General features: G+C 38.5%; 1 protein-coding gene across 1 annotated transcript in view; it reads left to right on the top strand.

The window, feature by feature from the left end:
- CNTNAP4 (contactin associated protein family member 4) overlaps nucleotides 1-15,074 on the top strand; it is a 143,152-nt gene that overhangs the window by 107,402 nt on the left and 20,676 nt on the right. Inside the window, exons 15-17 of the mRNA XM_053467680.1 lie at nucleotides 835-962; nucleotides 7,904-8,074; nucleotides 9,561-9,779. Coding sequence (XP_053323655.1) covers nucleotides 835-962; nucleotides 7,904-8,074; nucleotides 9,561-9,779 — 518 coding nt within the window. The remainder of the gene's footprint in view (nucleotides 1-834; nucleotides 963-7,903; nucleotides 8,075-9,560; nucleotides 9,780-15,074) is intronic.

Below are 15,074 nucleotides of genomic sequence, written 5' to 3'. Positions count from 1 at the left end.
TTAATCTGTTGATTTTAGCACAATTATTTTTGGAGGGAGGTGGGGTATAATTGTAAGCCAAAAGTTTGTATTCACCAGCAATTATACCACAAAACCAACAAGGTTTAAATTATGTACGTGTTACCAGGATACAACTGAATTATTTCCAAGTATGATTCATACTATGTCTACAAGAAGTCCCAGATGAATCCAAGCTTCTGAAAACACACACTAATCAGTCTTCATAAAAGACAATTGTGTTTTAAGTTTCCAGGATTTACAGCAAGCTGTAGAATAAGCTGAATAAGAAATGACATACGTATAATGCATGCCCTCTGGTACTATATTATGTTTTCTGCACAGGATGCGTCTAAGGCCTTGCTCATCCCAGAAACTGGATTTTGTTTTTGAACTTTCTAATCTTTTCAATTAATCAATACATTCAGTACTAAACAAAAATGAAATGAGTCAAAGAATGTCTAGTAATTGTAATTTCAGTGACATAGCATGTATTAATGGTTAATACTATAAACAATAATATTTGATTAACAAAATACCAAAAACTAAGTTCAGAAATATAGTGGAGTGAAATATAAATTATATAACTGAAACATTAGGAAAGGATATTATACGTGTTCATTTCACAGGGAATCTGTGTCTTGGTGTTACTACATTTAGCCATGGCAAAAAACAACCTTGCGTGTCATTGTTTATAAGCCAAAAATATTTCTTTATATGCAACCTACATTTGTTTTAATCAACTCAAAAAAGACAAAATAGTAAGTGAAGCTGCCAAACTGAGAACTACAATGGTAATTTTGCTTTGAATGATTAATGGGTATCTACCTTTTCTAGGTCAAATGACACAGGATTCCTTACTAGTAAAGATCATCTACCAGTTATGCAAATCGTCATAACAGACACCGATAGAGTCCATTCAGAAGCTGCTTACAAAGTTGGGCCTCTACTTTGCTGGGGTGATAGTAAGTTTATTTTTCTATTTGTGAACATGTGTAAAATGCATATATTCGTTTGGATAAATGTGGAGTATGCAAATTCTTTAAACAAACATTTTTATTGCAGGGATGCCAAAATGGTATGAGATTTTGGGATTAAAAAAGGTAAAGGGCATGTAGAATTTGAATCATACAGTATTTCTCCTTAGAGAAAGTATATATTGTGTGATGGTATATTGTCTCGATTGCTGTTACATACTGTTGAATATGGATGGTTATTTTTTCATGAATAATATGTGTATTAAAAAAATAAGACTGAAATTGTATGGCTTTCTGCGTTGAATCATTGTCATCTGAAGCAATTAGATAATAGATGCACTTAAATATTCCTCACCGAAGAATAACAATACATTTTTTGCTTTCCCTTCTCTGTACAAAAAAAGGTTACTTTCAAAAAACTGTATTCCTATACCACTCATAACAAGTTGGTTTTTTTTAAAAAAAAAACTGGTACCATTAAGTAACATCATTGTGGAATGGATGATATAATATTTTGGGTTGTGTATTATTTTTATCAATGCAAAATGGATTGCACTACATGTTTGTTAACATATTTTTCTTTCTGGATTATATTTTAATTATTCTGTAATGGTTTGGAAAAGCAAGAATGTGTAAAGATCATGATTAAGATATGTTTTAATATGTATTTTTTTATATATATAATATATCGTTTTGAATATGTAATTTATACATGTTGTTTAAGTCTGAAAACATGTAGTGTTCCAGTGTTATTTTGTATGCAAATTAAATCAACTACTAAAGTTAATTAATTATCTGTGCACTTTTTAGCTTTACATAATGCTTTTTAAAACAAGTCACCCCTAGCGAAACAATCACATTGTAGTGTTCATTCCCTGATGTTTGTAAATTAGATTTTTTTATGTAGATTCTGCAAAAATTACTCAAAATGTATGGAGTAAATATGATGCATTTTGAAACTTTAGAGAACAGATATATAGTAATTTGCCCGGAGTGTTCAGTCTGAATCAGTCTGAATCAGTGTAACTGAATTAACAGTAAGATGTTTCAGTCTATGCCTGTTAAAACTAAAATAACTAGTGCGTAACATACAAGAATATCTAACTGCATATTTGTCACTAACTATTTCTTGAGTATTACTTTAACTTAAGTAACGCTTGATTTTCCACCCTTTTCTATATAAAGAGATTTGGGTGGACTTAAAGGTCAGATTCTTTATGGTGCTTTAAAGAATATCTATATCTTCTATATCTATAAGATTCCTAATCCTGCATTTTTCTGCAAAAAAACCCCCCAAAAAACATGTTAAAGGATATATGTGATAAGATATATGTAATGAAAATCTACCTTGTGTGTATAACTTTCTTTTCTCAAAATTATTATCCCCTCCTCCAGTATCTTCTTTCTCTCCTCTTGTTATGTAGTTGATTATATTCACACAGCCTTTGAGAAAATGATTAGCTAAAGCTGGTCTCACCTTGCATGGTGTACACTTTAACACTAAATAGATTCAAAACAATTATACTGACTAGTAAGTAAACAGCACATGTTATAAGGAGCATTAATCAGTTATTTTATTAAAGCTAAAAGTTTTGATGGCATCAGTTGCCATTTTAATAAATATACAGAGACATTTACAATATAAATCCTTCTCGTCCAGACCCCTTTGCTTCTCATCCAGACCCTGTGGACATAGATGGGAAGCGCTAACATTCATTTCAGTTGGAGTACTTTCCTACCACTTATTGGCTGCTTCAATAAATGGTGAGGATCTGACCACGGAGAGAGTCAGAAGCTGCAACTCTGCAACTCTTTCATAAATTAACATTTTTTGAACAATGCAAATGAAAGTACTTGCATAGCACTTATTCAGTTTTGATGGCTGCTCTCTGATGCATGAGAGAAGCTGAAACCAGCTTACAGTTCAGTAGACTCTGACAGCAGTTGAACTCAAACCACACCACGGGGGGGGGGGGCTTGGTCTGGATGTACTGAAGTGGCCCTGTTAGGTCAAAGAATACATCTTGTAAAGCTGTAAATAGAATCTATATAATTAGTTATAGTGATTCCACTGACAATATAGGCTCCAAAGGTAATGTGGAGCTGTGTCAGCACTTAATTGAGATCTCCAGGTCTTAAATGAATAACACGCTAGATGAAGTAAATATAGAAATAAATATGTTAAATGGCCACAGACACAATACACCAAAAGAATCTTCAGACAAAACTCAACTTAGTGAGAACAGTAAAACAATATGAGGATAAACATGACAGTACTTTCATACGCTTTGTTTGTTTAGTGGGCTCCCTTTATATGTAAATATAAAGGTTGTGTTTGTCTTGCATCAGATTCTGTTTGTTTCAAGAGGATCCGAACACATTTGTACAACTATCTTAGCTAAATGGAACCTAATAGTTCAATTACTGTATTGTCTCAATTATAGAGGCTTGTTTCTGCACCTCTCTTTCTCTGCAAATCTGTCTACAATATTGGGTCTTTTTAAGGTACTTCAGCAAGAGTCACCTTGACAGCTTCTTCCTCGTTGAGAAATTGAGAAAGAGAGTGAGCGAGCAAGAGTGGGTGCAAGAGTGAGAAAATACTGTTTTAGCTTTCTAGCAAGTTATTTTTCTAAATTACATTTTCTTTAAATTAACATCAAACTTTAGGGGTGTGGCCTATAATTGGGCATGGCCTATGCTCGGGACAATACATTATTTGATTTTAATTAGCTGCCCAGAGGGTTGCTTAGATCTGCTTAGACATGTGGTGATTTTAAATTGAAGGTAGTCTTCTCTTTCAGAAAATTACATTCACTAAACATGCACACAAGGCTGAATATTTATTGCTTATTATTTGACTATATGCCCTGAGAGCATGATTTTAACATTCTTATTAAACAATTCATTGAATGAAACGCTCTGTTTTCTTTTCTTTTTTTTGTTTTTTGCCATGGCTTTGTCTAATACACCTAATGTGTATCTGGCACTGGTTACCTTTATGACACTAAAGTTAAAAAGATTTCTTTCTTTAATATTATTCATTTATTCTGTATTCTGAATGTAAATGTGTAGTGTAGCAGCAGTTCAGATGCAGCCAAATATAGGGCAAAGAAGCAATTAGCAGACGATGAGTCATGTTCTTAAATAAAACCAGATCAAAAGTCAACCAGTTTTACATCAAAAGTCCTTGAAATAAACTCTTTAGAGGAAAAAATCCACTGGAATGTCAAAATAGTAACAGTGCCCTCATTTAAAGGAATAAAAAATGAAATACCTTTTAAAAGTAGCCTTAAATATTCTAAAACAGACTTTAATTCAATACAAAAGCCATTTTGAAAAGAAAATGTTATGCAGAATTTAAGAAAGATTACCTTTTTTATTATTGTTTCATGGCTAAGAAAACTATATGTGGGCATTTAGATTCATTGCACATTACAGATTACTGGCTTGTAGGAAAAAAACCCTTTTTTTTAATAAATAAGTAGTTTACAGTAAATGGACACTTAAGTATCCAATACAGCCCCACTTTTTCTGCCCTCTCCCACACTTGCAGCTGTGCCTGTTCGGCTGTTTCAGCTTACCTTTAAGGTTAAAACCAGCATTACCAGGAAGTTCCCAGGTATGGTGATGACTGTAGTTTATAAATCTAGGTAATTGTGTGGACTTTGCACATGTAAGTACATTGTGTTGCTGTATTAGTGCACAGCTTAGATTTGTACAGATGTAATCCTCAGTCATATGGCAGAATAACTGCGATTTGTCTCTAGAAGCATAAAACCGGTTACGGATGATGTTTTAGTTATACATTGATTTCTTTAGTTGGAGTAATTCAACAAATAAGTGAACCTTGTACTCTTGTGAACTCAAAAAGAAGCCCATTTTTTAAACATAAATTTTATTAGCGACACAAGACGTCTTAAACATTTTTCAGACCAAAATATACATTCAGATTTGCAACGAAACTGTGTCCAGTTTGGATTAAAGACGTATCACATTGTGTGTTTGAAATATAAATTGTAGCTTGGCCAGTACCACTCCATTAGCTGCTATAGTGATATTTTTATATAAAATGCCTTGCACTGAAGTAGCACATGCACATTTTGCAATGTATTACAATTTTACTACAGAACACATATTTTTCATTAATATATATTAATATGTATGCATTTATTGTAATTGAATGTCATTATTAGCATACACATGAATCACTATTAAACTGTTTTTTAGACATGCTTAAGTAAATATTGGTAGAAAGGCATTTATACAATGGAAGGGTGCTTTGTAATTTGGCCTCTCGTAAACTATAACTATCTCTTTTATTGTAGCTTTTAGGTGCTGACTCATAGGTGTTCTTCATCCACAGTGGCACATTGTCAGTTACATTTTAAGATGAAACTGTTCAGCTACATGCATTTAAAGAAGGTATCCCCTAGCAGATTATTACAGATTGACTGCTGGGCAGTCGAACATGTGCAACTGTTGCAATCAAATAACTCAGCAGATTGATAATTATTAGCTTAAATGATTAACAAATATTCAAGTAAAAACATCTGTTGGTTTGCAAATTATATTAGCTGAACATAGACTGATTATTTGTAAATTGGGCTCTATGTTAATTTTGATACTGTCACTATCTATGTTAGACCTGTAACTGGGCCCACTGGACCGTTAGGAAAGTGGTAATATGACTGATGGCCTAAGCAGCAGTGTGGGCTTGCCAGCAGTTGCTCTATTGGATGGGTGGGCGCAACATGGTTGAAGGAAAGATCCCACCTTGATCTTAAAGACAGGCACATCCACTCTCTCTCCCTATTAATGATATGTGAGTTGTATTTGTTGGCTGTTACTCTTCTGTTTTTTTTTTCTCCTTTCTAGTCAAAGCAGTGGAAAATTCACAACTTTTGGCCAACTTATGATTGGTGATACAGTTGAGGCTCCACTCTTGGTTTAACATGTTTTGAACCACCTGTTAGGTTTAATGCCTAGCAGGTGGCTGGTTGTTAATGGGTTAGTGTTATTAGGTTAATGTAATGCGGTTAACCGTACGGTTGTATGGTTAATAAAGCTGTACCCTACACCCTGTTTATTTAAGGTGGCTGGGTAAAAGGAGTTGAGCAGTCATGTAATTTGGGCACATATTATTTTTATGGTTATTTCCCTATGAAAACAAAAATCTATAGTCTTAGTCTTGAGTTATGAGTTAGTCTTACTTTAGCAATTATTAGAGTTGATTTAATAATTTGGCTAAAGAGAATTCCTGTGTGGCATTCTGCAGTCAGGATTACAGACTGACAGAAGACTGGTTAGAAACATAGAAATGTTGAATTTGAAGGCAGAACTATTTGACCTATATCGTCTCATTTCCTGCTGCAAAGACTCAGACCTTAACCAGTCCTTGGTCTCATCTGAGATTCAGGATAGCTTTATGCCTATTCAAAAACAAGTTTCATTTTCCTTACTGTGTCAGTCTCTACTTCTGCTGGGAGGCTGTTTCACTTATCTACCACCTTCTCTACCACCCTTACTTACATTACAGCTAAATCTCTAACCCTCTAGTTTTAATCTATGACATCTTGTTCTAACATTTTCATTTGTAATAAACTTTCCTCCTGTACTTTGTTAAATGCCTTTAAGTATTTACATGTTTTTATAGTAGTGTAATACAGATTTATTACAATTGTATAATTATATAATTTGATATCCTGATTTATTTGCACATTTTCCACTATTTGTTATGTTAAACTTTGGCAAAAGCAGTAAAATGTATAATGTCAGTAACGAATTATAATAAATCTGTTGTCCACAGCCTTGGGTAGTGGGATTGTAGCTAGTTGTGTTTTCATAGGTTATGGGACATCTGCCTGCTTCCCTCTAGGGGAATGACAAACAATGTTTTCTAAATAGGATGTGAATGCAACCCAATGCCCCTCATAAAAAGCAGATTTAACCTTGAAGGGTAAAATCTGTTGCAAATATATGTTATCAACTGAATGTTTCACCAACTGAGTTGTTTATATTAATTAAATGTTGTTTGGTGTTCAAAGAATCTTTAAATCATTTAAACTACAGTAGCTGTATAGTTATGCATGGGTATTTACTATAATTACTGAACTAGGCATACATCTCTTATTTTGCTTAAATGATGGGTTTAATTACATGGCACGCTTGCAAACTCAAGATTCAATTCAGAACGTTGTTTTGTACATTCACAGTTGTTGCTACTTCATAATATTGCTATGTTTTGTTAAATATATATAACTGTCAACCATTTATATAGGATGTGTTATGATTTAAAGAATTAAAAAGATCATCACAAATGAATAGTGTGCTAGTTAAATCTCATGTTTAGCATCGAAAGCTGGAGGTTATATGGCCGTGTTTTTATGAGATATGGGGTTCAATTTCTAAATAAGAGCAGAAACTGTTGGTGTCAAGTTGGTGTTACGAAATTAAGGCAGAAAATGCTCAAGGATGAGGCTCTGAAGAAACGTATTCACATTTTCATTTTTCACCTCTAAGTATAACAATCCAGTTGTTCTTGTGTATTGATTTTTATAAATTGATTTATATAGTACCACCATATTCCACAGCAGTGTACAATGGGACCATAATATATATACCAGTCTACAGCCATAATAAAAAAAACAAGTAAATGAAAATACTATGCCTAGTGTCTAGTGAATATTTTGTAGAAAAAAACTGTACTGCCTACTGATGAGTAGGACTAGAAATGGCAATTAATCTCATATAGACACAGAATAATGATTATAAAAATAAAATCATATAAAAAATCCTGGTTTAGGTGCATAATCTGAAACAGATTCTCATCAACTTGCATATGCATAAAACTAAATTGTTATGTAGCGTTAGAGTAAAATGGCAAAATATGTAGTGAATATTTCATTGTTTCTTCCTCTCTATTTGTTTAGGAAGTTTTTGGAATTCAGTCTCCTTTACTACAGTGTCATCATATCTTCACTTCCCCACACTTCAGGGAGAACTTAGTGCAGACATATCCTTCTTCTTCAAGACTACATCACCCTCTGGATTATTTTTGGAAAATCTTGGAATCAAAGATTTTATTCGAATTGAATTGCAATGTATGTTGTGTCTTAATTTTTTGAATGTTGAGTGGCGTTTGGGGAAAATGTCCTTTTGAAGTCTATAATCAGGGCTGGCCCAAGACAAAATGCCGCCTGAGGCGAAGTTTAAAATGCCCCCCCATTATCTACCCTTCCTCTCCCTGCCGCCCCCTCCCATTATCTACCCTCCCCCCCATTATCTACCCTTCCTCTCCCTGCCGCCGCCCCCCCGTACTTACCTTTCAGCAGTCCTGCGGTGAGTCTCCCTGCTCGGTCTCGGTGCCGGCTTGTAATGCTGAGCGCTGGAAATGACGTCATCTTCTGGCGCTCAGCATTACAAGCCGGCACCGAGACCAAGCTAGAGGACTCGCAGAGGAGAGAGAGGGGCGCGCCGAGCAGGTACTGACAACTTGGTAAGATAAAACCACTCGGCGCCCCTCTCTCTCTCTCTTCTCGGCTTTAAATAAAAAAAAGGCCTTCAAAAGTGCCGCCTGGAGCGGTTGCCCCACTCTGCTCCATTGTCGGGCCGGCCCTGTCTATAATACTAAATAACTTCATATTTTTATTATTTTACATATCACTCTGTTTACATGAGATACATTTTATGTATCTGACATCTTAAATTTTCTTAAATTTGCTGATAACTATCATACATTGAAATATATTGAATTGCTGAATTACATTTATGGCCTGTCTTCTTGCCACCCATTTGAGCATTGTCACCTGTATGTAAATGAGTTAGTAAACAGTTCCTGGCAAAATTATGTTGCACTTCAAAAGTAAACTTAATGTTATTTCTGTTATACCAAGATTAGTTATTTCAATAAATAATATTTTTACATCAATGACAAAATGTTAATGATTCCACCCCCAAGGAATTCACAAAGTGTTAACACCCTCTCCCTAACAGGTAGATGCAGCTCCTTCTTAAGTATTCCTCTAATACTTTAATCAGAAACAAGTCTTCATAAATCCGGGCACAATTACATGAAAATAAAACCTAAACACATAATCATAGTGGAATATTGTAAGAAAAAAATAGTGATAGTTTTATGGTTTCCATTTATCAATAGAAATAAGTGTAACTGATTAAAATCCACACAAGGGAATATTAAGAGACACTTAGATTTGAACTGAAAAAAAATCTACCTTCATAGTCTTTGTGTTTGTACAATTACTAGGTATTGCTCAGAAAATCTAGTTTACTGGACTCTCAGAGTATTAGCACTCCTACGACGCATAATATATGCTGACTTTTGGTTCAGCAACCACAGACCAGGACTAGTCATCAGCACATTGGGCAAATGGTTGGTGGGCCAGTGCCCTTTGTGGCTTCTACCTTTCAGTTTAATGCTTTGGAAACATTATCATTTTAAATATAAATATCTCAATTGGCAGAGGAAAGAATGAATTGCTATTGTCAATGTGTTTCATTACTTGCTAATGAATTAGATACTATCGTGTTAGAAGAAAGGTTACTGTACTCTCTGCATCTAATTTTCAGCTCCAACGGAAGTGGTCTTTTCATTTGACGTGGGGAATGGGCCAATTGAGGTCATAATGCAGTCTCCAACTCATTTAAATGACAATCAGTGGCACTATGTGAGAGCAGAAAGAAATGTAAAAGAATCATCTCTTCAAGTGGACCTACTACCACAAAAAACATATATTTCTCCTTTTGACGGACATATACGTTTGCAGCTTAACAGTCAACTATTTATAGGTAAGAGTTATATTTATAGCTATATTTTCATAGCATTGTAAACATGAAATATTCTTAATATTTGTATAATCTGCAACTGTAGTTTAGGTTAAATGGTAAAATGCTGAATTTATCCAATGTTGTTTATCTAATATTGTTGAAATCTAACATTATCACATAAGAGATATTAGAAAAGTATAACATAAACATGCGATCCATGTACAGTTTTATTTATTTTATTTATATTAGTATTTTACTATTAGGTTTCCACTTTCCCTTTGCAATTTCAATATATGTTAACAGAATTACTTGTATTTAGCACAAAGTTAATAGAAAATATGTTATATTTAATATTAATTCTAAAGTGAACTATGAAGTGACTTCGCTTTACTGATTGAGGGCATTTAATTATACAAACACGACTGATTGAAAAATATTTTGTAGAACACTAGATTTTTAAGTATGCAGCATCTATTTAAAAGTATCTCTGCATTTCAAGTGATTATTAACCCAGCTATAATGGAATCAATTTATCATGGCTGTTTAACTGACCTTGAATGTCTTTTTTTTTGGATTTTGACTCCTTTTATTTATCAAGAAAAAGACATTGATTTATTTGAATAATAGTCATTAGAGGGCAGCCATTTCCATGAATTACCTTGAAATTAATTGCATCCTACTAGTTCAAACAACTACTATTTTGCCTGGAAGATATTTCATATAGTGTGTGTGAATAGATACTCACATGCATACATACATACGTTTAAGTTATGCTGACCTGCAGTTCTATGTAAATTGATGAGCTGGGAACTCCAGTAATAATAATTTCAATGATAAACTACTAAAATATGTTATTACAATCAAAGGTTACAGGAGGGTAGAATTCACTGTAATTTATAGTTACTTTCTTGTCTTGCTTCCACTTTTATAGAAACTTGCATTGTTAATATTTTAACAGTTTGTGCTATAATACACTGATAGGGACTGTAGGTGGTGTATTCATTTACAGTATATTATAATTTGTAGATATGAAAATGTTCATTTAAAATAAAATAAGCATTTGCCTAGTCTACATGAATACCCAATTTTGTAGATTGATTTATGTATTTTGTAAAGTTTCTGTCACCAACCTGGATCAGCGGCCGCTGGTACGAAGGAGAGGGAGACCACCCTCTGCCAGCCTGCAGCCACAGCAGCCTCCACGGAGGAGAGGGAGACCGCCCTCTGCCAGTCTGCAGCCACAGCAGCCTCCACGGAGGAGAGGGAGACCGCCCTCTGCCAGGCAGCAGCCACAGCAGCCTCCAAGGAGGAGAGGGAGACCCCCTTCTGCTAGCTACCAGCCACAGCAACCTCCACGGAGGAGAGGAAGACCTCCATCTACCTCCGCACCCCCTCTGGTGGTTAGACCCAGAATCGCAGACACCTATACTGATAGGCTAAGGTCTAGCCACACTCAAGATGGCTGCTGGATTCCACCAAACAGGAAGTGACATCAGCCTGTTCAGTGGACATTCAGACCTTTCCCTCTGATGGTTGTACCTATTCCTATAGTGTTACTTCTCAGTGCGCGTTCTGGTTCGTGTTTTCTGTTATTGACCTCAGCTTGTTATTCATTTCTCCTGACCTCTGGATTCCTGACCTCGGCTTGTCATTCGTATTTCGTGATCTCTGGTACCCCAACCTCGTCTTGAACCTGACCTTGTACTTATCCGTGAGCAAGAAAGAAAATGTAGGAGACAGGAGGGTCTCTGTATGTATTGTGGCCAGACAGGACATCTTGTGAGAAATTGCCCCAAGAAGCAGGGAAACGCCCGCACCTAAGCAGGCTCAGGGGACCTGCCGTAGGTGTATTAGATGTTTCCCCTGATTTCTCTCCCGCATGACAGTTCCTGTTCGTCTATCCTGGTCCTCTGGTCACATCTCTACTGAGGTCCTTCTAGATTCCGGAGCGGCTGGTAACTTCATAGACGCTACCTTTTGCCTACAAGCCAGCATTCCTATGTCATCACTCACGCTAACTGTCGGGCTTCTACACGAGGAACAGCTGTCTTTCCACATGATCCGTTCCCCCACAATATCACTCATTCTGGGGTTTCCGTGGTTACAGTCTCATAACCCCACCATAGACTGGAGTTCCAGACAGATCACGGCATGGGATAAGGATTGTGTCAAGCATTGCCACAGACTGATCGGCCTCGCCTCCTTGTCCCCAGCTTCTAAACCTCCAGTGTTGTTGCCTGAACCATACCAACAGTTCGCAGACGTCTTCGACAAGAAGGAGGCAGAGAGATTACCACACAGGCCATATGATTGTCCTATCGACTTTTTACCCGGGGCTATGCCTCCTCGTGGGTGTGTCTACCCACTATCCATTCCTGAGACACGAGCTATGGAGTCTTATATTGAGGAGAACCTTAAACGAGGCTTTATTCAGCGATCTACATCACCCGCAGGGGCAGGCTTCTTCTTCGTACGGAAAAGGATGGGGACCTACGCCCCTGTATAGATTATCGAGGTCTCAACAAGATCACTTAACGTAATACATACCCGATACCTCTGATCACTGAACTTTTTGACAAATTGCGTGATGCCAAAATATATACCAAGTTGGACCTGCGAGGGGCGTAAAACCTCGTCAGGATTCGACCCGGTGATGAGTGGAAGACCGCCTTCAACACTTGGTCCGGCCATTACGAGTATACCGTCATGCCCTTCGGATTATGTAATGCCCCGGCAGTCTTCCAGGAGCTCATTAATGTTTGTCTTTGGGATTTCCTTCCACAGTTCGTAGTGGTATACCTGGACGACATCCTGGTATACTCTCCTGACCTCCAGACTCATCGGAGACACGTGTGCAGTGTCTTAGCTCGATTGTGACTTCATGGACTTTACGCTAAGTTAGAAAAATGCTCCTTCCTAGGGTATGTCATAACCCCAGAGGGGTTCGAGATGGACCCGACTAAGGTCCAAGCGATCAAGGAATGGCCTCAACCGCTAGGGCTGAAACCTCTTCAACGCTTCCTGGGGTTTGCCAACTACTATCGGAAATTTATTCGAGATTACTCTAAGATCGTTGCACTGCTCACGGCCCTTACCAAGAAGGGTTCCAACACACAATCTTGGACACCTGAGGCGATTCAAGCCTTTACTCGCCTTAAAGACAAGTTCATCACTGCTCCAGCACTCAGACATCCCGACCCACAGCAACCCTTCGTGTTGGAGGTTGACGCATCTGAGATTGGGGTAGAAGCAGTACTATCCCAAAGAGCCTCCTACAGTGGCCCGTTGCACCCTTGCGGGTACTTTTCTGAACGATTCACACCAACCGAAAGGAACTATGATGTGGGTAACAAGGAACTACTAGCAGTTATTTTCGCCTTGGAGGAGTGGCGTCATCTGCTGGAGGAGGTTCATGTGCCTGCTACAATATTGACTGATCATAAAAACTTACAATATATCGGGTCCGCTAAGTGCCTTAACCCTTGTCAAGCCCGATGGGCGCTTTTTCTGTCTCGATTCCCTTTCGTGCTTACTTACAGACCTGGGACAAAGAACGTCAAAGCCGACGCCCTTTCACGCATGTTCACCATACCCGAGGAGGAGGAGAACCAGGTTCCAGAATCCATCATTCCATCAGGCAAACTCATGGCACCTGTACAACTCTGCTGTTTAACTCCCCTGATTGACTAACTCTCAGGCATGTAGAATGGAGCTCCATCAGCCTTACCTGCGAGCAAACTATATGTACCGTTAGAGCTGAGAACGGAGGTTCTGAGTCTTTGCCATGGTTCTAAGACGGCTGGTCATCCTGGAACAGCCCGTACAAAAGAGCTGGTCTCCCGAACCTTCTGGTGGGTAGATTGGATCAAGGACACCACACAATACGTCAAAGCGTATACAGCTTGTGCTGCTAATAAGGCTTCCGGTCTGCTTCAACCTCTTCCTCATCCCTCTGCTCCATGGACTCATCTGACAATGGACTTTATTGTTGATTTACCCAGTTCCCGGGGTCACACCGTGATCCTTATGATTGTGGACCGCTTCTCCAAGATGGCGCACATGGTACCACAGAGGAAACTCCCTAATGCTGCAGTCCTATCCAAGCGGTGGTACGCTTACATGGGTTACCTACAGAGATTGTGTCTGACCGTGGAACGCAATTTGTGGCACGTTTTTGGCGGGAGTTTACCAGGGCTCTCGGAATCAACCTTGCTTTCTCCTCTGCATATCATCCCCAGACTAATGGGGCTGCTGAGCGAGCTAATCAGCACCTCAAACACTTCCTACGTTTATTCGTGAACGCTCACCAGCGGGTTTCTCCCTTCTACTGCCTCTACGGTCTGCATCCGCAGGTGTTTCCTAGCTCTCTCCCTACGTCCTCGGTTCCAGCCCTCGATGCACGTCTTGCCTCTCTCCACCCCACCTGGTTATCTGTTCAAGCTGCACTGGAACGGGCTGCTCTGCGCCAGAAGCACTACGCTGACAGAAGACGTTCGCCACACCCTACCTACTCTCCAGGCAACAGGGTGTGGTTGTCCACCAGGTACCTGAGGCTTAGAGTTCCTACCATGAAGTTGGCGCCGCACTACATGTCAATGCTGTGGCTTCTGAACTCTCCTTGCCCAGGACCCTCCGTATTCCAAGGGTCTTCCACGTCTCCCTACTCAAACCACTCGTGTGTAATCGATACACTGTGCGTCATCCCGCCTTTTCTCCTCCATGGAGGAGAGGGAGACCCCCTTCTGCTAGCTACCAGCCACAGCAACCTCCATGGAGGAGAGGAAGACCTCCATCTACCTCAGCACGCCCTCTGGTGGTTAGACCCAGAATCGCAGACACCTATACTGATAGGCTAAGGTCTAGCCACACTCAAGATGGCTGCTGGATTCCACCAAACAGGAAGTGACATCAGCCTGTTCAAATTTTGGCGCCAACTGCTCCAATTGGTGCCTAGTCACTTCCTCTTCCTTTATAAACTCCCAGTGGACATTCAGACCTTGCCCTCTGATGGTTGTACCTATTCCTATAGTGTTACTCCTCAGTGTGCGTTCTGGTTCGTGTTTTCTGTTATTGACCCCGGCTTGTTATTAGTTTCTCTTGACCTTTGGATTCTTGACCTCGGCTTGTCATTCGTATTTCGTGATCTCTGGTACCCCAACCTCGGCTTGAACCTGACCTTGTACTTATCCGTACCTTGTGTCCTACCTGCACCACTGTCTCCTACCTCGCTGTGCGTGACAGTTTACTTGAGTTTTTTTTTGTGGGAGCACTAAGGTTTTTTATTAACCAAAAGCTTTGACTTAAGTATGTGTTCAT

Source organism: Spea bombifrons, chromosome 1 (genome assembly GCF_027358695.1).
Source record: "Spea bombifrons isolate aSpeBom1 chromosome 1, aSpeBom1.2.pri, whole genome shotgun sequence".
NCBI lineage: Eukaryota > Metazoa > Chordata > Amphibia > Anura > Pelobatidae > Spea > Spea bombifrons.
Note: the sequence above shows the minus strand (reverse complement) of the source record. Positions and strands in the feature narration are given on the sequence as shown.